We start from the raw sequence: 24817 nt of genomic DNA on the forward strand, positions 1-24817 counted from the left end.
AAAAAATAAAAGTATAGGCCTGATCTGTGAACTCCTGGACTGTATTCACCAGACATAGTGACACTGATTATAGATTGTACTCGCATGAAATAAACAAGTCATATAATTTTTATGAAACAATCTTAGAAAAACTGGAAGCTCATGAAAAAAGGGTTTCATTTATTTTTAATCTTTTTTTGTCAAGGCGGTTAATAAATATTTTAGGGTCATGTGGTTGGCTACAGCACTGGAACTTTGTAAAAGTAGCCAGCAGTGCAAGTAGTGAGCATATCCCTGAAGACTGATGGAAAGCTGTCAGAACAACAAGGACAGCCAACAGCTGGACTGAGAGGACAAGACACCCAGAATTCCTCTGGAGCTCTGAGAACATATCTATCTATATATATATATATATATATATATATATAAACATAAACACACGTTCCCTAAAATAAAGAAACAGTGCCATATAAAACAATTTTTGGCTTAATTAACCTTTATAGGAATTTTGTAAATAGATGTCAGAGTAAGAAGTACGTCCAGATAGTCAGGTTTATGCAAATTACGCCAAGAACAACTTAGGAATCTTTATTTTTAAAAGTATATGTTTACTAGTTGCTCATATGTTGTACATAATTATTTATTTGGGAAAATCTATCCTTAGCTATCAGCAGATTTCAGGGTTTTGCTATCAGCTCAGTTGGAGGGGTTGGGTAAATAAGAAATCTACATTGTCTTTTATTAGTTTGTGTAGAAAGGAGAAGTGAGATTTTGGAAAGAGGCTGGTGGGGAGGGCAAGTGGGTGGGTGCTGGCCAGATTATCCCTTTCATGCAAATGTGCTGTCTCCACCGTTAGGTCCCACTGAAGCGTGGGGACTCCACACTGGCTACAGCTGCTTCCCGTTTCCACCCAATCACACAGGAGCCATCTGGATGTGTGTGTGTGTGTGTTTCTGCACAGCGCTGATGTCCCAGTCCAACTTTCAGCAGTTCAATAAAGACATAGCAGGTGTATCATAAACACACACTTGATGTGTGGGCCACTTAAGATTCCAAATTATTCTGTTGTGAGCTGCTTTCCAAATCACAGTCAAGTAGATTTTACTACAAATTACACAAAATTACAACTCTATGCACTTATTATAAGGACTTTTATTGCCTCAAAGTATATAGTAATCAGAAAATATTAATATTCAGACATTCTATGATATCCTGTGTTGTGAAAATACAAAATTAATTTTAGTTTAAACCTTATGTCCCAACCAAACTTATGGCTGCTCCATTAGTGAGTGATATATTTTTACAGCTTTCTAGCTAAAAATTATTCATCTTTGTTCTTATACGAGTGTCAATCATTCCTCTTCCTACAAGTGCTTCTCTCTGACAGGTGGCAGCTACAGCCAACGTTGATAGACATTTTAGGTCAATTATTTGAAGAAAAAAAAATTGTCTAATGCAGGTTTGAATTCTTTTAACTTGGATTTTCTTGGATTGTTGTTTGCAGTTGAAGTTAGTTTAAATTGTAAATTATTAAAAAAATAATAAAGAAAACATCAGTAAATAGATCTCTCACACTGGTAGATATTTCACAAATGTAAAATGTTTATTGACATTTTGCAAGCATGTATTTTCTTAGGCTCTGATGCTAATGTGTGTAAATTAATGTGAAAATCTACACTTAAATAACAATAATAATAATGATACCAAAAAAGCAAAAATAAAGTGTGGCAAAACTTTCTGCTCGAAGTTATACAAATGCAAGATTACAGTCCTACATTGGAGACATCCCAATACTTATAATGAGGAAATCATACAATAATTAATCCAATATATATATATATATATATATATATATATGCGCTGTCACAAGAAAATCTTTGATTGTGAAAGTTTTGATAATTTTGTATTGTAATACAAAAAAAATTTTGTATTGATTTGGCCAAAGTACTCACAGACAGAATGTTTATTTGGTTTTGTAAGATTTTCTTGTGACTTAAGGCTATATTGTATAACATTAATTAATTGTATATTTATATAAAAGAAAATTAATGTTTGTACTCATTTTGGAACTTCATATTCTTTCACTTATATCTGTTGACACTAATTGTAAACTCACACAGTTGTAGAAAAATAGACAAAACAGTGATATATATTTACATCTGTCTGTTTTAGCCAGTGTATAACTAATCCAATTGAACCTTCCAACATGCATACAGTGTTCAGACAACATATCCCATTAAGGGTTTGGTGTGATGTATATTGAACGTCTGTGTTTATATTAGTGTGTGCGTGTGTGTGTGTGTGTGTGTGTGTATATGTGTCTGTATGCGTGTGTGCTTGTGAGCTCTTTCAGTAGCGATGCTCTCCCCGTGTAATGTGTGAGGAGAACTCGTACCGGTCCTGACTGCGGTAACCGCACAGGTTGCACTCAAAGGGATCTCGGAAACCATGGCAGCCCATGTGAATGGTGTACATGACATGGTCCAGGAAGAGCACCCTGCAGTGGACACAACGGTATGCTCTGACCTCTTCACCTTCCGCAGTCAGCACCTTAAAGCCCTCAGTGGTCACTCCCATGCCCAGCTCCATGCCTGCCGCTCGCAGTGCATCAAAGTGCCTCTGCTGCTCTTCCTTCACCAGTGGCAGAGCTCCGTTCCTCACACCAGGGGCCATATGATTGGTCAGATAGATAAGACCTCCAGCAGCAGCAGCTGACCCTGTTGTCCCACTTCTACCAGCACCACCCCGCTCATCATTGTTGCTCTCTGTGTCAGTGGAGTCCTGGCCACTGGGACTGGGGGAACCGTCCTTTTCGCTGGATGCAGATTTGGACTTGGACAACAGCAACAGGTTCTCAGCTGCGCTGTCTTTAGCTGACAGGCCATTGCCTTCAGCCTGCTGAGACTTGTGCAGATTGTAAATGGGGCTGACCACCATGTCTGTGCCAGAGCCTGGTGGGGTCTGGACAAGAGGTCGCAGAGACTCGGCCCCCAGGTAGCTTATAGCACTGTTGATGGCCTGGTCGATCACGTGAGGTTGCATCATCTCGCCTGTGCCACTCTCAAATGGAAGGTCAGCGAAGCGCTTCTCGTCTACAACATAGAGAGAAAGAGAGAGAGAGAGAGAGAGAGAACTGAGACATTGTCCACGGAACTGAAATTATTATTCATAAAGTATTCATAAATTACAGTTGCTTAAATAAATATACAAAATAATATATATATATATATATAAAATAGTAATAAATTACATGAAGTATTGTAAAACAGGAAATAATATAATGTTATATTGTATATAAATGGACCATTGGAAGAAAATTACACAAATATATACTGTTAAAATGTCTTAGACTCTTAAGAAAAACAAGATGACCTGAATTAAGTCAGAAAAAAATTAAAATGACTAAATCAGTCATTTCTAACCCTCTCCTGAAAGTCATCGTCTAATACCTGGTTTGACTAATCAGACCTTCAATAAATGAAGTCATAAATGCTTGTGATAAATTTGAACAAATCAGTAATAAGAATTGGGGCATCGAGGATTGATCTGGCTCAAAACTTGAGTTGTTCTAACTAGCTTATGAGATGTCACTCTATTTATTAGTCTTTTTTTGTATTTGTTCTAATGTTGTGGTGTGTTTTCGTCTGTCAGAAACAATTTTGCCAGGTTGATTTTAAATATTTTTCTTAGGTACTTAAGATTTGCACAGAATATTAGACAGTTATTATAGTGAATAACTATCTATTATCTTAAAAGTGCACCACATATGAGCTCATGGTTCTTTTACAATCTCAAAGACTTCATGCAGTAACACTATCCTCATTGTGAGAAATATGGCAACTTCCTTTAACCATTAAGAAAACAGACTGCAACTCTTACCCACAAACTTCTGTGGCATAGAGCTCTTACGCTTAGCTACATTGTTAGCTATTCTGTCTAGCACCAAGGCTCTCTCAGACGCAGCCAGGTTTATGTCTTCCCTCTGCTCACTCTGGCTGTTCTCTTCCTTCACTATAAAAAGCAAGACAGAGAAACCATGTAAAAAATGAAAATATACAAATACACCTGGCTGACAGATCTAATCTACACTGCCGTTGTACTTCTTCAAACTTCTGCAATCTCAAATAAAATGCCTTTTCTCTTCTTCAAACTGAACTCCCTTTCTGACGTTTCTGCTTCCGTCGTTTGTTTGCCTTATAGCAATAATCAGAAAATGATTTTCCAAAGGTAGGTCCTCTATTCAATTTTATATTCCTTTCTGAATTGTGTTTTAACTTCATATTTAATAACATCAAATCAGGAAATACTGGCATGCCGAATTTTGTGTTTTCACAAAAAAGATCTCCAAGTTTTTTAATCTCTGGTTTGCATATGGCCCCATGTGTGATCCTGTTATAATTTTTTTTTCTGTGTCCATGAGATGGAGTGAGGGCGTCTGTGGTGGTCTGTGCTGACCTGCACTATAGATGCTGTTTTGTAGGCCCATACACTGCAGATAGTTATGACAGCGCTCCTTGTGCTCTTCCAGTGAACTTCGCTGCTTGTAGCTGCGACCACAGTAAGCACACTTGTGGGGCTTTCCAACTGCCAGATAAAAAAAAAAGTTGAAGATATAGACATGAACATTTATGGTAATTAATATCCAGGACCTGCTAGATGACTCAGATATAGGTGCAACATTCAAAAGAATTTATCTGAATTGGAGTTCTGTGAATTACCTGAGTGAGTGCGAAGGTGTCCAGTGAGAGCGTCTCTGCGGCGACACGCATAGTTACACAGGTGACATTTAAAGGGTTTCTCTCCAGAGTGGAGTTTGATGTGCCGCAGGAGGTTTCCCTTCTGAGTGAAGGAGGCACCACACTGACTGCACTGGAAGGGCCTTTCACCTGAGAGAAAAACAAAACGTGGTGGATCAGAGTCAGCATGGAGCAAATGTGAGATGACAAGCTATTTATTTTCCATTTCTAATTCCTGACAACATTTGAAAAATAATAAAAAAAAAAAACAATATTTTTTTCATTTATTGTCAGTCACTTATTTCATAAATGGTATTGTGTCTTCTGATATTTTGGTTTGTAATAATCAATATTCAGTGTTCATTTATTCAGTAGTTTTTATAAAGATATAAATTGTGTGGTAAAATTCATATTAATTAATTAATTAATTAATACCACTGCCTGTAGGTGCTTTGCAGCTTTTCACCTGGTCTTAAACAACGAATAAAAGTTACACAATGGTCTTCAAACTGCCTTGAAATTTCATGATAAACTGACTATGATTTAGTCAGATCCAATAAGTGAAAAACAACAGAAGGTTAAACGGAACTAAGCCATAATCCATGACACAGTCAAAGTAGTTAAAAGTACAGTTTTTAAAGGGGAAACTTAGAATGTTACATTCAGGGTTACTTATTTTAGCCGTCGTGTGGTGTTGTTTTTTTTTATATTAAATGAAACCCAGGAATCGTTTATGTCCTGAGCTGATCTCGCTGACGACGCTGCTACCACCTGTACTTCTGTAATTCCCCCACACTGAGATGTGTGCAGTCCCACATGTAACTCATTTGCACTACATGAATCAGCGCTGAGTGCTACTGACACTCTTCTATAGCAGCACTATTACACCGCGCGCGGGTCACTGGCCTACAGCGCTCCTACAGCGCGAGCACGCGAGTGAGCGGGAGCGCGCTCTCCCCTCACTCAACGCACCCTGCTTCTCTCTCTCACTCTCACACATGCTCTCAATTCTCTCTCTCTTTCTCTCTCTCACTCACACAATCTCCCTCTCTCTCTCTCTCTCTCTCTCTCTCTCTCTCTCTCTCTCTCTCTCTCTCTCTCCTCGTGCCCCCGCGCTGCGCTCGCGATCTCATCCAACAACAGTCTTTTCAGCCTCGGCCTGCCAGTTTCGTAATGCACCACTGCCTGGGTCAATTTGATCTGAAAATCTCATTTTTTCCTCTTCTTCGGCTCTAAAATAAGAGCGGCCCATCACAATGCAAATGCGGCGCTCATTTAAATAAAGCGAGGGAAACACTTTGTGTCTGAGAGCCAGTCTTCCTGATCAGCGCCTCTGGAATAAACCAATATCCCGCAGCTCGCGTGTTCTGGCATTTCTCGGAGAGGCGCTTTAATACGAGCTCCTCTACAAAAGCCCTATAAAATAAGAGTCACCAGTGAAGCAGCAAAACTACGGCGGAAAAAAGAGAAACTCATTAAAAAGGCATTTTAGGAGAACAGTCTCAGCAGCCAATATTTATATTTAAATAGGAAGCACTTCATTATATCTTTTATTGTAGGCTCTCTTTGCATTTGCATTAGGCCTCTGTTCCTTTCTTCCATTTTGGGTTTCATTAGCTCCTCAAGCGCTGAAGTTAAGTGCCTTTTTGAAAAATGTTCTCCACCACTGGTTTGGGCTCATTACAATGGAATATCAATCTTGGGTGAGAGAGAGAAAAAATTAAATACTTTGATCGTTTTAATTTAGTAGAGTTTTCTGCCAGCCTAATTGTTGCTGTTGCTCTCAGCTGCTATTGAGCTACACATATTCTTTTACATATTTCCTTTACTGAAACCGTACTTACACTAGCACAGGAAGACACAGCACTCAGAATCAACCTTTATACACGTATAGGGAGTAAGATGGTAAATGCTGAATTCACTTTTGGCATTTTCTAAGAAAACGTATATCAAGTCTTTTTTTTTTCAGTGGCTCAGGAAATTGTCTTAAAATTCAATTGGGAGACACTGCATTAGCTAAATATGAGACAAACTACAGTAGATAGGAAGGACACATTTCTTTGCAAATGTGACTCAAATTTTCTACTTAAACAAGGATTTTTTGCTTGTGAGAAATATTTCAGAGCAGTAGCAGGAGTCTCTAAAACGTTCCCTTTGATCAAGTTGTTCTAGAGTGAAGAATTACAATAAAATTTTAATTTGATGGAATACAATTTTTAAACCACAACAACAGCTACAAGGTCAACAGCATGGTCTTAGTTTTAAATGGGGAGTTTTAAGCCAAAACACAGAGTTAGACCAATCAGAATGGCAAAACTTTCTGCCAGTCAGTGTTCAAACCTTAAGCCACAAAAGGTGAACAAGCTGCGATTCCTGACTCCATGAAACAGGTCTGGACCAAATGTATAGAAATGTATTACAATTTATTTTGCAGTCAAAATGTTGCTATTTGATGTTGTATCCAGGCCATCCAACCTTTATTGTCTGGAATAAACTACAGAAACATTAAGAAGATCTCCTTTTGATTGTTCTTTCCTTTGGGACTGCTAACACTGCAGAATGATTCAAAGGTACGTAATTAGACTTCTGTTCAGTTTAAAACTGTAACAAGTTATGTCAGTTTGCTGTAACCGCTTTCTTTCATCTGTCATCCAAATGCCAAAGCCATGTGGGACTTGGGGGTTGTACTTGTAAAAACATTGTGGCTCCTGCTAAGAAATGAGATTATCAAGTATATATAGATTGCTATGCTCTGCCTGATCTTTGTTCTTGCATGTTGTATGCATCCTATCCAGCCCTGCACACTGTCAGCTTTTCTCTGCTATGGGTGTGGGTGACAGTAAAGGGAGGGAAGAGTAGATGGCGGTTGTGCTTACCAGTGTGGCTTCGCTTGTGCACCATCAGCACATTGGGCCCAATGCACACGATTCCACAGATATCGCACTTGAGCTTCCCGTTGGGGAGGCGGATGCCCCCGGCCGTAGGGTAGGGGCCTGCTGGCTTGCCTTCGGGGCCTGTGTGGGAGCCGTTCACTTTGGCCCCCGAGCCATCGAGCATGCGCAAGTCTTCAGCAACACACTCCTCCTCCTCTCCATTCATCTCAGCGGCCAGCCCGTTCTCCTCGTCACTCCGAGCCTCAACTTTTATAGTGCAGGCTGGAAAAAGAGGGCAGTGGGCTCGTTTAGTGAAGTGGCAAGCTGGATGGTCACCCTGTCTAGAACTGCAGCTGACATTTTCATTTGAAATAATTTTACCAGAGCTGAGCATTCTTCAGTCGTTATGGCCTAGGGCAGGAGCCTCAGGTTTTGTACAGGCTTTGGTGACATGTTTCAATATATGATTTTTTTAACTACTTTAAAACTAAGAGAAGGTATAATACTTGAGAACTAACTGGACATCTGTGTTTGGTACTGCCCTTTAAAATATTTAAACTAGGGAAAAAATGTTGTACTCTTAATTCCTCAAGAATTAGCAAATGGAATTCCTTAAAAAAAAAAAAAAAAAAAAACTTCTGACAGAAAATAACAAACATTTATATTATAAACCAGTGATAAAATGTACCTGAGTACACAACATATTGTAAAGTTAATGCTATTGACATTGCAACTTTTACATTATTCCACCTGGTCTCTGAAGCTCTGAAGCTGCGGCTGAAAACTGAAGAGTGTATATTCTAAGAGGAAGAAAGCTACGTAGTATTTGGAATATGAAACTGGAAAGAAAAACGAGTACACAGACCACTACTCTATTTTCAGTATTCACATAGAACACTCCTGTATGAGTTTGCTCACTCAGGAATTGGGAAATTCAAACTCCATACACAATCTCTCTCACCATCACACTTCTCTGAAACAAATGACTGATAAACAGGAAACAGAGACACAGGAAGCTCTGTGAAACTGAGGAGTGCAGCGGTGTAAACCAGACCAACAAAGCGTGGTAAATATGTACACAGAGAGAGAGAGAGAGAGAGAGAGAGAGAGAAGAAAAGAACTAACACATAGTTAGTCCCTTTAAGAATGTAGTGTGCATTTGTAATACAGTTTTGCAACATGAAAACTGAATATCGAGAATAAAATGGTAATTTAGCTAACATTTTTCTCAAGACAACACAAGGAACATCTTATAAAATTAAGGATGTTTTTTAAAAAACACTGCCATTTTGGTCATGTTTGCTCCTTTATAGTCCTTAATAATGGCTTATGTCCATTATATTCTAATTTGCCCCAGAAACAAGCCTTGTAGCAGGTGCATGACATTTTAGGTATTCCAGGTTGCTGGCTTTTTTCGTGAAATGGTTCACAGAATTTGTGTCCTGTGGTTTTAAATAAAATGGTGCCATGTCTGATTTCCACATGCCTTTACCTCAGTTTGTACATAGTGAAGAGGAAGAAGTGGAAATAATGAAATATAGGAATCTAGGGGGAAAGGGGAAGCTTCAGTAACAGAGCTAGCCCAACCGAAAAAAGGCCAAGAGTTATGGAGAAGTGACAGAAAGGGAAGCACAGACAGGGAATTGTGAAGCTGTGCAACTGAAACAGTGTTTTTGTGGGACACGCCGTTTTTTTTTTTTTTGTTTTTTTTTTTCATGCGAACTACAGGGATCAGCAACTGTGTCACATGGCTATTGTGGAAAGGGTTAAGCGTTTCTTTGAATCAGAACATGTAAGTGTTTTTATATCAGTTGGGAATTTTACTTGAGATTAAGTCATCTGTTAAGATCCTAGTGTGAACATATCCATTGCTACAAAATGTGGCAAACCACTCAGGCGCTTGAACAAAATAGCTCGATCAAAGACCAAAAGGAAGTTGAGTCAGTGTCAGCCCAAAGCTCAAAAAAGTGTGAGCTCAAAAAACGGACAGCAAAAAGCACCTCACTTCTCAAGAGATAATATGAGAAACACAGTTGCTGATAGACATTCAGATTCTGATTCTCTTTTTTTATCCCGAATGCAGGTTCCTGCATACCATTATATGAATAGTAATTTCTTTATTTATATACACATTTATAGTTCTGTGTCTTACAAAGCTAACTGCTAGTTATTATTCCCTTTTATTCATGGACTCTCTGTGCTCACATCTATAACTTAAGAACGGCTTTGCTGTGTTTCCCTGATTACTGAACACTAGGACATGTAAAATTTGAGATTTGTTTTGTATTCCACATAATTTATCAGTGGCTTATTGAGTGAAAATAACTAAGTATATGCTAGCCTATACAAATATATTCAAATCACCAGTTAAGCTTTCAGTCTTATTGTTTCTGGCATACTAGTCCAGATTTAACATTTCTATATTAGCAAAACATTTGGCCATTTTTAGCCGTCTAAAATGTGTACAGCTTGTGAAGTATAACAATTTTTTTAGATATTCTGTACAGCGATTAACGGACGTTAGTTAATGAAAAGCCTTAGAAGTCCGTCCTTTCAGCTGGTACACAGTCCTGCAACTAATTACAGTCCTTTTGCTTCTGTCATTGTATGATAGGTCCAGAGATCTGTGACCCAAGCATGGCAGAGGGAACTAGGCTTGCTGGTGTACTGAAGTCTCCCATGGATTTGGGGAAGTTATGACTAAACTGGGGATGGGAAGAGGAGCTTTTACTTTATATAATGTTTGTCACACATCCTAATTTACCCTTTTTGGGAAGCAAGTTTGAAAAGCCACAGGCAAGGACAAACAAAGCACTATAATACTACAGAGTATCAATTCTAATGATAATAATTCATTTGCTGCTGCTCACACTATGACTATTGTTCCTGTCAGACCTCTAACCTTGCACTCTACAAAGCAGCACAAAGTGAATGGTCTTACAGTCAGCCTGAAACTAGGTATATTTACTAACGGTGGGATAGGACTGACGCCTAACTGCAGTCGATATATGCGTTTGCGTAAAACTGGGTGTCAGCTATGTTCCTCTCAGAGGGCTGCTTATGTTGTTTCAAACTGAAAATAGCTTCATGCTCATTGCTGTGGAGCCACACACTTAACCACGGCTCTGCTCAGTGTGAATGTGTGTGTGTGTGTGTGCGCATGTGTGTGTGTTTGTCTGAGCTCGTGTATGTGTGAGCCTTGATAAGGAGAAAAAAGGCTCTGCTTCTTTTGCATTTTTAGGAACTTCAAAGCGTTTGCCTATAAAATGGCAAAAGCACAGAAACCAAGAGATCTTGAAGAACAACTTAAATTTTGGTTTGTATCCATTGAAATCTGTAATTCTGTGCTGCTGAGAGATTTAAAAACTAAGTATAAAATTCAAGGTGTCTTTGCTTTTGTTAAGCCTTCAGCAAAAGCCACACTTTTGATTCCCAAACACTTTTCAGTTCATGGTTTATAGATTGTGTATTGTATGAGTGTGAACATCATTTTTTGGGTTAAAAGAACATTCACATAATGGAAAAAGTTTAAGGAAGGGTCCTTAAATGGTACAGAATTTTCAATATTTCTGAAGGTTATTCAAATGTTTCACACATCTTAATATTGTCAAAAATTTTTTTTTTTTTTTTTTAAGACCTACACAGGGCCTTAGTTTTTTTACACTTTATATTTCAAAAGATTAAATACTATTAAGTTCTGACTCTGTCATTGTAACCCCATTCTGGAATACACTCACACACACAGGCATATCTGTGTAAATGCTTGTGTGAATGCCTTTTTCAAGAGGAACATAATGTCAATGGCACCTTTGGGAACAGATTTTGTAGAAAGGACACATCTGTAACTTTATAGGTTGCTGAATAATTGTACATAATTGCGGGTATAATGAAAAATTGAATAAAAAAGGAACCAATCCATAATACTTGATAAGTGTAAGTGTGTGTGTGTGTGTGTGTGTGTGTGTGTGTGTGTGTAAAATTTCCAGAGAAGTTGGTACATTATGTGAAATACTATAAAAAGTAATGTATATCTCCAATCTTGAAAATGTCCAATGTTTTCACTGAAAGTCTTGATAGTATTTTGTAAAAAATAAATACATTTGAAAATTGACACCTGTAACACACTGGGACAAACCTGGAAAAAATCTTGGACGAAGACATGCCATCTTTTAATATATGCTGTTTAACCAATTGGGAACTGGGGATACTAATTGTTTTGCGAGTGGAAATTTTGTGCATTTCTTGATACAAGACTTCAGGTGCTCAATAGTCCGTGATCACCATTGCCTGATTCTCCTCTTCTTGATGCACCAGAAGAGACAGATGTGGACCGCAGGCTGGTCAGTCAAGCACACACACACACTTTGTCTATGAAGCCATGTAGAATGTACAGAATGAGGTCTGGCACTGCCTTGCTGAAATAACCATGGACTTCTCTGGAAAAGATGCCATCTTAACGGCAAAGTCTCTTTAAAGGATCCATGTTCACTTCAAGATCAATAGAAACTCTCACATATGCAAAGACACCAATATAAAATTCTCATATATGCCATGGTCACTGATGCACCCAAAATGTTGCAAGAGATGTTGACACCTAGAGCCGACAACAGTCTGGATGATCCTGTTTATCATTAGCACGGAAAAACACAATACTTGTTTTTTTATGAAAATAAGCTATAAAAGGTAAAATCTGAAATGAGTTTAGGCCCAGGGAACTTATTAGCCATTCTTCACAGAATTGATGTGTGGAGTTCTCCTTGTGTAATAGAATTTCAGGTTGTGTTTTCTTAAAGCAGCAGTGGACTGTGTTATGTGACAATGGATTTACACATTTCTCCAAATACAATTTGGCTATATTTGTCATGGTAGCTTGACAGATTCTCATGCCATGCCATCCGAGGGCTCAAAGATCATGCAATTCAACAGTATTGCCATACACAAACAGGGATTTCATTGTACAGTATTATGTACAGTAGATGATGAAATATATTTTAATCTTGCATTGAAGAGTGCATTTTTTTTTATTGACAAAATGTTTGCCACAAGGTTTTGAACCACAACCCATTTTTACTTGCAAAAAGTGAGTGTTTTTTGGAAGTTCCTTTTGCACCCAATCACATTCCCCTACTGTGTTCAGTGGTCAGTTCACCAAGTATTTGTGGAGTATTATATATGGAGTATTAATATATCTTGTTCTATATTATTTCAGTCTTATTTTGGTCCAGGCAACAAATTCTAAATTTGTTCATATTTCCAATCTAAAAATCATTTGTTCAGTAAAAACACTGGTTGTTTTTCATTTTTCAGTTTTCAGAGTGAAGAGACACTGTTTTTGTGTGATTCCGATGCACTTCTCTTTCCTGTCTCACTCACACACTCCTGATCTAGTGTGCAAAGCTGCACTTCAGTAGTACACCATCAGTGCCGATAGCTGCTGCTCCATTACCAAGCTTCTGCCTTAATCTGCGAGGCAGTGATGCACTGCAAAGATATAATAGTCACATCCTCTCACACACTGGCTGATTACATCTCCAAGGACAGTGCAATACATGCATGTCCACACGCACAAACTCACAAGGCAGATTTAAGATTATCCATATAGCCTATATCAAATATCCTGTGTTTATCCTGCAAGATGCTCACCATACAATGAGAAGTCTTTAAAGAATTGGAGAAAACTACAAAAAAAAGTCTAGCATTCTATAAAGTTGTTTGAGATTGAGTTGTTTTAGATTTCTTCCATCAGAATTGCAAGAGAATTATGGGATAAATTTACAAAATGCCAGAACTTATCCAGAACCTCTAATAATTTTAAATACAGATGTAGGTCAATATAACATTTGTAATCTTAACCAAGGACTCTGCAATACACCCACATCATCTGGATTAAATTCACTTAACACTCATTTGCAGTGATAAAAAGTATTCTTTGAAATACCACATTGAATTTGCATAAATCAATTTTTGAAAGTATCAGTATTGATATTGTTAATGAGATACTAGACTTTTATTAAGTATTAAATAGATTTGAACCTAAAATGAAATTAATGACGTTATCCTAATGGATAAATCTTTATTAATTACATTACATGCCATTCCAGCAACATGTGTACTTATAAACAAAATACCAAAATAATTTTCCAAATGGCTAGGCTTTAAATATCGCTAACAGTGAGCTCAGCATTAAAGTAAGGAAAAGAAAGTTTTAAGGAGAATTCATATGAAATGTTAGCAATCATGCTGACTCTGTCCCTCTGATCACTAAACAGATGACTAATCAATAGCTATCTGTGTGGTGTAGTCACCCAGAGAATGACAGGCGTAACCGCTGGAGCCCACCGCACATCTTCGTCACATCTCTTCCAACGTACCTCTGCTATGTGCTCCATAACCTCAATGCCATAGTTCAGTGTGTCTGGTTCAAGCCACCTACAAAACTACATAGCTGATGCATCTGCAGTATGCTAACTGGCATTCTGTGGTATGGCCAGTGTCACATGCTGAATTCACATAGAGAGCATTAAAAATAAAAACAAGGCTAACTACATTGATTGACTGTTTTTACATTCTATGTTATCTCTACTAGATCAATTACACCTGCTGAAAAAGACCTTCAGAACTGTTAGAATGATAGCTGTATGGATGTAAGGATACATCCATACATCCTTCGCTTCCTAATGGGAATTTTCTAATTGGGAATTCCTATTAGAAGTCATATTTCCTGTAGAACATTTTAGGCCCCATTAGTAAAAACATTAGATTTCACTCATCCCGTTTTCTGGAATATCATCACATCAGGAAACACTTTCATCAGACTTCAGAAGAATTCATAACAAAACATTTGTTATTTAAAGAAATTGTGATGAGGCGTTCAATTTGAAATATAATGTTACTAAGGCATAACCATGTGTGCTCCTTTGTGTGTGCTCCTGTGTGTGTGTGTGTGTGCATGTGTAAAATGCTTGTCAGTTGAAGTGAAAGCATGGCAAAAAAGTGCAGGTGCAGAGCTGTATGTGCATGTGTGCTGATGCCTTGCTAGCCTGGTGTTGCTCCTGAACATTTTATCTCCTTGCACGAGTGTTGAAACTGAGTTCTGGCAAGCTCTTCTTAGGAAACTCTTGCACATCCTATTTCAGTTTCCTCTGACATCTCATTTTTTTTCTTGCTCTCTTGAAATTACTGCAGCTTCAAAGTGTTTGGGGCACGCATTTAAGTCCAAGCTAATCTGGAACTACTGGAGGGGAAAATTCCAAACTAAAATACATCAAGATTTTAAACAGGCCATCTGTTAACTTCAGCTTAGCCAGCTCCATTCCTGCGCACATCACAGCTTTTGCTTCTAGTTAACCTAATTCACACTCATATGCCATGCATGCTGTAGCCATTGTTCGGACAGCATCACGCAGAGCTAAGATGTCTAATGCTCTGAGATCTCTATCTCTGCAAGCACAATACTTCTTTCGTTTTCCCTTAAAAACTGCTAGTCTTGACCCAGTGCACAAGAGCAAACTCAGACAGAGAGCAGCTCATGAATATCCACTCAAGTGTGGTAAAATCCTTAAGATCGCATATTTTAATTACAAATTTTCTTTATTAAACAAGAATGGCATTGTTTGCGTGTGTGCCAAAATTACTAGTACAAACAACTCTATCACAGTCTATTCGGGTTGATATTTCTCTAATGCACGGGTAATTGTGGGATAAAATTAACGTGGTTTATATATGGCTATATACAAACAAGGCAGGAATAGCTCTGTGTTACTTTATAATAACTCTGCATACCACAATATTATTTTTGTGTAAACAGTTTCTGATTATAAAGAAAACTGTAGAAAGGACCATAAATTGAGGAGAGCTGTGCTGAAACTAAATAATCTAAGGGCACTTTTGAATACTTTCTCTTTGCTATGCAGTACATGGAGAAACAGGAACACAAGCAAACAAATTTTTGAGTTTGATAGACTTCAATTATCAGGAGTTCCACCTTATAATGTCAAATACTGTTCTATGCATTTTTTATTTATTTATTTATTTAAGAATGCCACACGAAAAACATCTGCATTCTCTAAAATGTGAAAGATTTTTTTGCAGGATGAGCGTGCAAGCATGCTTCTCTACAAGATAAGAGAACTCTTGTTTTCACTGTGAAATTACAGCTAAACAAACTCTAAGTACTGGGTTAAAAGTGATGCTAATTAATCTTAAAACTTACACTAATATCATATTTCTAAATGTCTGATTTGTTCAGAAAAAAAAGAAAAGAAATTATTTTTGAAATAATTTTTATTGCTTTTACTCTAGGGGGCAAGCTTTCTTATTTTAAACGTAACTTGTAAAATTAAGCGTGCTACTCCTAACATAGATCATTTATAAACTCCAGTCATGTGTTCTACTTTGTGATCTGTATGAGGTTTTGACCAGTGCACACGTTATGGTCACCCTGTACTTCTGTCTCAGTGCTATGTAGTTGTGTTGTGTTTTCACAGTGGTGGGGACTGTTTGCCACTCTGCTCTGACTCACCCACTGGTTTGTCAGTGCGGTTGTTGTGCTGGAGGCCAGTGCTGGCAGACAGATCCTCGGGGACTGGCATGGGCTCCTCCTGGTCATCACCACCCTCATTTGTTACAGGACTGTCCCTTCCTAAGGAGAAAAAAGAGCATTGGCATGAAGCACTTCTCCATGCTCACTGTGCCCTTTCTCACTGATTCAGTTTAATTAAAAGGATAGTTAATCCCTATAACTTCATTCTTATAACCACACAATTTATATTAGTGTCACTGTAGATACAAAATCTTTTAAAAAACTATTCCAGAATTCATAGTTCAGCATCAGCTCAAACTGGGCTTGTACACATCTCTCAAAGTTTCATACAACACTTTAAGTGACAAGTGATGTCCTGGTGTTTTATCCTTTTAAAATTTATGTTCAATTTGAAACGTTCTCCTTATTAGCAAAATGCTCAAAATGCCACAAGACTTCATCTCTCTAACACACAACTGTTTCCCAAAAGTCACAGATCTGCTCCAGTTAAAGAGCATGTTCCCTTTTCCATTTCTCTGTTTTTCCTGGGAAAGTGCTCATCTTTATCACATCATCACGTCACCATCAACATTCTGGATCTCACTGAGCTGATGTGAGGTGTATTTTGAGATCTCAGCAGGGTTTTAATTTTTTGAGGCCTACCACACTCTGTTACTGTTCTGAGGTCATGAGAGGGTGCTATACCTGCTATTTGGGACATTTCCTGTGCCTCTTCTGTCTCCATCCTGTGCAGGTACTCTAACAGCAGTGAGTGAAAGAGAAAGAGAGATAGGGTGGTGGGGGGTGGGGTAAAAGTCAGAAGCAGACAGACAGAGAAACAGAGAAAAAAGTGTTTCAGTTTCATCAACTCCTACTGTTGCAAATACAGGCCTCTAAGAGAGGACAGTGAGTGATTAAAGGGGGATTGCCCTTTCTTTGTACATCTCCATCACCCCCTGCGAGAGTGCTGTTATTCCAGCAGCAGACACCACTGTCCTCAGCACTACATTACAAAGAAGTACCGACATTTTCATTACCTTGGCTGACAGCCCAGCTAAGGCTGAGCCAGCTACGTCTTGCAGCTGGATAGTGGGCTTTCAGGGGTGGGGTGCTGGGAAACTCGAGAAGAGCCTTTCAGGCCACATTTGTTATTTATTGTTAATTTCCCACCACATAATCATCCAAAAATGCAAACTGACTGCCGCAAAATTAAGCAGAAAATTAGATGGCCTTGGGTCACGGGGGATGCGGGTGTTTGGCATAGGGAGCTGACTGGCGCTCGTGTTCACTCTAATTTACTGAACATGCATGGGTGAGCCCGGCAGCCCATCTCTCTTTCCCTCTCTGTCTCTGTCTTTCTCTCTCCCTCTCGCTCTTTCCCTTTCTGCAGCTATTGCTCTTCCCTTTTCTATTTCACTTGCTTATAGGCACATGAACAAGCCACAGGCAGACACCAATGGTGAAGCGGACACAGCAAAAAAGACAGTAGAGTGCAAATGCAGTGCAAAGGTAGTACATAGACGTAGACAGAGAAAGAGACAAGTGAGTAAAGAAGTAAAGAGGAAGAGACAGAGAGCAAATGAAAAGCAGAGAGGAAATAAGAGAGAAAGAGAATGGAAAGAAAGAAGGAGAATGAATGGAAAAATTCAAAATAAGAATGAGTAAGAGAGAGCCAGAGAAAGTCAGTTTAAGAAAAACACAAAAGACAAAGAGAAACAGAAAAATTCTAAATAAGGATGAGTAAGAGAGAGCCGGAGAAAGACAAAAGACAGAGAGACATAGAAATAAGTTTTCGAGTATGCAGCAGGCCACAACGGACAGCAGAGTGATTTTCATATTTATTTATTTATTTATTTTTCAGGAGTAGGCAGTTTATCGTGGAGCGTTTCCTCAGGCCAGGCCTCTGCATATCTGAAAAGTCACCAGTACGAGTGGCCCCATTAATAATGCAGCGGCCCCTCAGGCCCGCGGCAGATGGGCACAACAGCCTTAGCCTCCTTGCTGGCACTTCAAGACGCTCCCGCTGGAGGCCCGCGCCCGACCCAGCCTGCCGCCACATAGGGAGAAGTGAAGCTCCCGAAAATAGCCAAGCAAGCTGAAGCACCCCTCCGCTGGGAGGAGGGGAACCTAGCCCTTCCTGTTTTCTCTGACAGATGGCTCCACACATTTGGAACAAATAGCGGGAAGCAAGCGGCACTCTATCTGTCGCAACACCGCGGCCTTTCTGATGCCGCCACGGCAGTTCACACATATAGAGCCCTGGTCATGGCCTGGGGTATATCTACAGTGTATGTGTGTGTGTGTGTGAGGAAAGTGTGTTGGAGTGAGGTTAAAGGTCACTGGGGCAGATGATTTGCAGACAGCATTGGAGGAGGTCTAGGTGCTGGCCACTAGGCTCTGTATGTGCGTGCGTGCGTGTGTGTGTGTGTGGGCGGGTGTGTGTGTGTCTGTCTGTCTGTTTGTATTTATGAATTTACTCAGTCCCCCTATGCCCCCTCTTCTGAGTAGCTGATGTGAAGGGAAATAGTGATGATTAGGATAAAGCAGGGGGTGGTGGTTGACTGATCTTTCTCATGACAGCAGACTTCACTTCTGGAGTAGGCTTGGAAATTTTGTGTCACTTCATCTATATACATATATGAGTGTTCAAATTATACAAAAACATATTTTCTTTTTCACAGGAAAATCTCTGACAGTCTTGTTTTTCTAATATATCAAAACCAGTTGCAGTTAAATGGAGCAGGTTGATTTTTTACTTCATTTATAGATTATTTAAGGCTTCATTAAAATACTGCATTGTAAATGTCATAAATGTAGGGATAAGCAGTTAGACAAACGGGCATTCTAAAATAAGTGCAAAGTTTAGATGAGGGCATGAACTCTACCATGTGGCATGCTTCCTCATAGATCTTCAGAGTTTCCCAAAAGTATTGAGGCTTTCCAAATTACACAACATTCAAATAAATTTAATGCATTGTATTTTTTTTTAATGCTCAGTAATCTGAAAAGTTTCAGGACGTTTGGGAAATTCACCCATTAAAACCTAGGGCTGAGTTTCCCAAAAGCAGTGTAGTACTCTAGCCCTCTCTAGGACTGATATTAGTGCACACTTCTGGGAAACCCACCTACACTGGGATTAAGATCTGACTACACAAACACACATTCATGCCGTTGCAGAAACAATAGCAGTAAAGAATAAAATTGACTGTACTTTCTTAAAAATAAACGTCACACAAATGGTCCTGAGAAGAATGCCCTAGAGAAACCACTTCAAATTTTCTAAAAAAACTTTCAAAGTATTTTCATTTTGCCAAAGAATTTGGGACTAGTATAATATGAGGCTCAGTAGTAATAACTGTATGTCTAAGTCAAGAGCCACATAGGAACCCTTAATTGTACATTTGCTTCATGAATTGATGCTCAGTATTTAAAGGGAAAATAAGAGTTATTATCTGAAATTGTTGAAATGTCAGAAAAACCAAACTTTGATGGAGGTCATGCTTTAGGAAGAAAATTAAATATTGTGTTCATGAAAGACAATGTACCTGCTCTGTTCATCGCAAAATGTAACAGTGATGTTATAGATGTAGGAGAATTCTTATGTTATTTTCTTAACTTTAGTTGAGGTTGTATTGTTTTTATGCAGTTGTTCTGTTCTTGTAGATTTTTCTTTATCTTCGTATGGATATAGTGAGAACACTCGTTTAGAATCACCAGCGGCTTGCCTGGTTGATTGTCAGAAAGTGCCGTAGAATTAACATTTGACGATTTGAAGATGTAAAAATACATCTTGTAAAGCCATTATCAGATGTTGGTATGTATGTGTGTATGTGTATGAGAGACAGAGAGAGAGAGTGAGAGAGAGAGAGAGAGAGAGAGAGAGAGAGAGAGAGAGAGAAAGAAAGAAAGAAAGAAAGAAAATGAGACTGTCTGAATAGAGGGAAGAGAGAAGCTAAACATGAAAACAAAAAAGAGGAGAAGGGTGGAGACTATGCACTGTGAAACCGTTAAACAGACAAAATGAAATGGCTCAGGTCAGAGACATTGAGAGGTGAGGAAAACTTTACTAAAGGACAGCTTGGAGATAAAAATGGTTTCTTTTGACTCATTGTTAAATTGAAAGTACAAAAGCTGAGAACAAGTAAAAGCTTTGGTGCAGTTTCGGAATTTCTTTTTAGGGGCATGTTAGGGAAAATTTGAAGGAAGTGAGGGAATGCAGACCCTTAAGATGGCTTGTAATGTTTTCCCTAATTTCTAAATATATCTCATGAATATCAGGGATATTCCTTCTTTCTACAAAGCCATTATGTGCTTTATTATAGACATCAGCTGCTGTTTCATCTAACTCAAACCCACAAAGTGATGTTCAGTATGATGAAACTACATCTGTGTCTTTTTTCTTTTTTGTCCATATTAAAATAAAACTAACAAAATAAAATAAATGTCATTGTATATATTGACCATAAACAGTAAACAGAATGCTGTTTCATTTTCACCCCTTTTTTCTGTTATTACAATTCCCCGTGGAAAACTCCACCATTACTTTTAGTTCACAAAGTTTTCAACTTCTGGTAATAAATGTTTAAATGTCATAAAATAGGCCAGTCAACATGACAAATTAAGCCCCAGCCACAAATAATTTTCAATGTCTTGCCTGTGTTCATCCATTTCAACAAAATAAAATGTGTGCGTGGTTGTGTGTGTGAGAGAGAGAGAGAGAGAGAGAGAGAGAGAGTATGTTAACTCATTAAGAGAGTTTGTGGTACGTGTTTCACCTGAGGTGAAAGGTGATGATGATGAGGAGGAGGAGGAGGAGGAGGAGGAGGAGGAGGAAGATTTGTGTTAGTGTAGTAAAGCTCCTAAAGTCATTGGAGGTGGGTGAAGTTCCCCAAACTCTCCACGTATTCACTCCTCTCTGTTGCATCAGTGAGAATTTCAACAGAGCAGCGGGCTGATCTTTATCTTTCTGTATCTCTCTCTATCTGTCTACCTCTTTGCCTGTGTATTTGGCTCTGTCTGTCTGTGTGTCTGTCAGAAATGATGTGTAGAGCCTTTAGTGAAGCTTTATGAACCTCATTTACATCTGCACCTCTTCACTACACAGGACAGGATCCTCACTTCATCTTTCTCTTTTATTACGTCTCTTTTGTTTACCTATATTTCCCCATGTTATTGGTTTTGTACTGGATTGGGATCGGTTTAGAGGGAAATTTATATGTAGACAACGTATATTTAGAGTGGCTACTTTGCTGGCTAATTCAAACGGAAAGAAATAACTTTAAATATTTTAATTATATTTTTTAATTATATTTATTATATTTTTCGTTTATTTTCAGTCTACTGAAGATGGAAAGTTGAGCATTCTCATTGTGAACAAACTAATGATTTTTAAAAAATGAATGAACCTTTATTAAATGATGTAAACCGACAGCCATTTTTGTATTCTTTCCTCGGAAACTATAAAGGGAACGAATAATTTTTAGTGTATGTGTTTTTTTTTCGTTCTCATTTTTCCTCATTCAGTGTCGCCGGATTTAGACAGTGCTCGGTAGGACCAGAATTTTTAAATATTTTACGAAAATAACATACGAAATAATATATATTTGTTTTAAATTGTTATTTTCGTTTTCGTCACTGACGCGAAAGAGATTGTGTAAAGTTTGGTGGACGAATGTAAAGAAGCGTTGTTTTTATGCGCTGTGCTCACAGCAGCGGAACAGATTCACTTCTGTCTCAGTAAAGAACTGGAAACCCGTCACTCCTCCTATAAACAGTCCTGGCTTTTATTTTACAAAACCCGCCATTCTTAGTCCCTATTGAAAATAACGGTATTTGTTTTATTTTGTCAAATGCTGCTCTGCTGTGCCTCCGGTTTAGAAGAGCGGAACTAAGCGAGGTAAACTTTCCAACTTAATCAAGAAAAGAGCCAGCGTACTGATTGTTAATAAAGTTAAAGTTAGTCTAAAAACTGAGGTAAATTTGGAGTGTGTGTGTAAAAGCGTATGTGAGTGTGTATGAGAGAGAGTGTGTGAGTTTTGTTCAGAGAGCAGCCTAAAGAGCGGAGAGAGCAACAGGTGCTTGAAAAAGGCGAGGAGCTTCCGCACAGGAGCAGCTAGAGAACATTCCCGAAAAAAACTCACACAAATACAGCACACATTCGCTTTATCACCTCAACACTCTGGAATGAAGTGAAGGACTGGAGAGGAGGTGTTTGAGAGAGTTTGTTATTGTGGGACCGAGAGGAGTCTATGCTATTCCTGTGTGGAAAACCAGAGGAAAAAAAGAAAAATATCCTAGAGTTTCTTCGGTGAAACCTGTCAACAGTTTGGGTCAGAGTAGATATGTCTGTGGGGTCAGTGGAGCCCCCAGTGTTTTTAACACACTTTAAACACCTGCTGCACTGAGTAGTAAACTTCAGGAGTTGTTCCCGCTCTGCCAGCTCTGTTATTTTCCCTACTCTAAAACTGGACCGAGAACACTAGAACCAGCCCTGAGAGTCGTATGTAAGGGTGCTAATGTGAGTGAAAGTGTGTGAGAGTGTGTGAGGGGCTCGTACCTGTCAGTCCTGGGCTCTGCAGTGTGAAGGTGCTCCAGCTGTGCGCCGCCGCTGCTCCATGTGCGCAGCTCCTCGGCGCTCCGGGGACGAGGGCTGAGCGCGCTCCCTCCTCCCCTCTCCACTGCACTTCCTGCCTCCAGCCCAGCATCGCTATTAACTCAACACAACTCAACCCAACTCAACTCAGCTGAGCTGCTCTCCTGCCTGTGTGTGCCCGGCGCCTTGACTCTGTGCGTGCAGCCCTTTATTTTCCCGAGGCCCGGGGAGCGTAGTAACCCCCTCCACCCCCACCCCACTTTACACACACACTCACACAACCCACCAACCCCGACCACCCCAGCAGCCTGCGCCCCGTGCCAGCACGCTCGGAGTGAATGGCAGCAGCAGCACTGGCAGCCATGCATGAGATGGGATGAGGCGGGCAGTGCGAGCAGGACCCCCTCATCTCTTATTTACTTCTATCTCTCTCACAGTGAGACAAGGGAGGGGGCGACAGGGGGGCTATTCTCCTGTTACCTGATCTCACTCACAAGACTGGGACATCAGAACGGATTTAAATAAATTATATGTAAATCTCTATGCGGTTCTTCATCATCATCATCATCATCATCATCATCATATCATTACAGCACTTCTATATATTGTGCCAAAACATATATGTGGCATAATGATATTAAGTTTGTCAATATACAGCGAGTTATTATCACTGTAGTTGTGAATATTAAATGGTTCTAGAAAGAGTTCAATAGCTATGACCTTTTAAAAACATTCTTTAAAGAATTTCCTTCGGCAGGTTTCCCATCACCTTTTCCTGGTTAAACGGTTCCAACGGATTTTAATATGGACTATAAAGAACCTCTTAAATTTATTCTATTCAGCACCAAATGGGTTCCAATATGTTAATAAATAACAATCAATTAGTCACTATATAAATGTATTAACTTAATTTCTTTTTGGCACACACTTCCAGTGCAGCAGAGTGCACATAAAAGTGCAAAGAACATCCTCAAAGTATTGAAAAAGTGCCTTTATGTTTCTCAAATAAAAAACAAAACATAATGTTGTGTTCTATTAACATGTTTTTCCTATTCATTTGTCTTATTATTGTTGTTGTTGAAGTTGTTGTTATTCATAAATTAATAGTAATTCCTGAACCTAATTGCATCATTCCAAATTAGTGCAGTCTTAAAAATAAAACGTATTTTAGAACCACACAAGTCAATAACTGTTTAGAAAGCATTATTTGTAATGGTTGTGAAGCATCAGCATGTATACAAACATTTTTGTTACTATACAATAAAAAATGAAATATTGTAAAACATCCTGTGCTGTAATGTTTCTAGGTGTACGTGTATCTCAGCTCATGAGCGGCGTGTTGTGTGGGGGGCTTCATATGCTCAAGAGTTTGAGTATGGTTTTGCTCTACTGGCTTCACAAACCCACTTTTAACAAGTCCTTTTGTTCTCCTCTGCTCATTTCAACTATTGCTTGTGCTAGCAGATCTGCTACATATAGTAGCCGTTAGCAGACAGTACACTGCTGATGCACTGGGAAACAAGTAACTTTTTGAATAGTACATTCAGCCTGTAGACCACTAACAGTGATGTCACGTTGGTAATATACTAAACCACTAGCTCTGTTCATTCCTGCCTACACACTACACATCATATTTCTGTTGATTTAACCGTTATGACCTGGATTCAAGCCTATGTTCTGCACTACTCCCCATAGCTTCAAAAAGTCAGATGAGATTGTACAGCTTCAGAATATCTTAAGTGCTTCCTTTAAAAAACCTGGCAGGGGCCATGGTTTAGGAATCTTGAAGTCACCTGTGTAATGGTGCAGTGACCGAGGAAAAAGATTGGGAGAACCCATTATTATTATTATTATTATTATTATTATTGTTGTTGTTGTTCTTCTAAAGCTCACATAAATTTGACTTGACTAGTTTTAGCCAAGTGTTCCTCTTGGACATGACATTTTCTGACATGACATACTGCTATGCAACAATGTTTTTAAATAAACACATGATGTTCTGGTGTCTTTATACATATTCAACACTTCAGTATATTATGATTAATATCACAACTTTTAAAAGTCTTACAAACACTGTAAGGAGGATTTGGTGTAATTCGGCCAGGACAGCATTAGC

At 38.9% G+C, this 24817-nt stretch overlaps 1 protein-coding gene across 3 annotated transcripts; it reads right to left on the minus strand.

Moving 5' to 3' along the window:
* Positions 1-1594: 1594 nt before the first annotated feature.
* ikzf1 (IKAROS family zinc finger 1 (Ikaros)) lies at positions 1595-23864 on the minus strand. 3 transcript variants are annotated; one of them, XM_066679251.1, is made up of 8 exons: positions 22666-23863; positions 16815-16868; positions 16110-16229; positions 7592-7870; positions 4698-4865; positions 4435-4563; positions 3859-3990; positions 1595-3071 (listed from the first exon to the last, which is right to left on the minus strand). In XM_066679251.1, the coding sequence occupies exons 1-8, from the start codon at positions 22811-22813 to the stop codon at positions 2329-2331; spliced, it is 1773 nt and encodes a 590-aa protein (XP_066535348.1). In that variant the 5' UTR covers positions 22814-23863; the 3' UTR covers positions 1595-2328. The 3 variants fall into 3 exon arrangements, with proteins under 3 accessions (XP_066535348.1, XP_066535349.1, XP_066535350.1); XM_066679252.1 differs by lacking the exon at positions 3859-3990 and having other exon boundaries at positions 22666-23864; XM_066679253.1 differs by lacking the exon at positions 7592-7870 and having other exon boundaries at positions 22666-23860.
* Positions 23865-24817: the final 953 nt, after the last annotated feature.

The sequence above is a fragment of the Hoplias malabaricus genome, chromosome 8 (assembly GCF_029633855.1).
Source record: "Hoplias malabaricus isolate fHopMal1 chromosome 8, fHopMal1.hap1, whole genome shotgun sequence".
NCBI classification, from domain to species: Eukaryota; Metazoa; Chordata; class Actinopteri; order Characiformes; family Erythrinidae; genus Hoplias; species Hoplias malabaricus.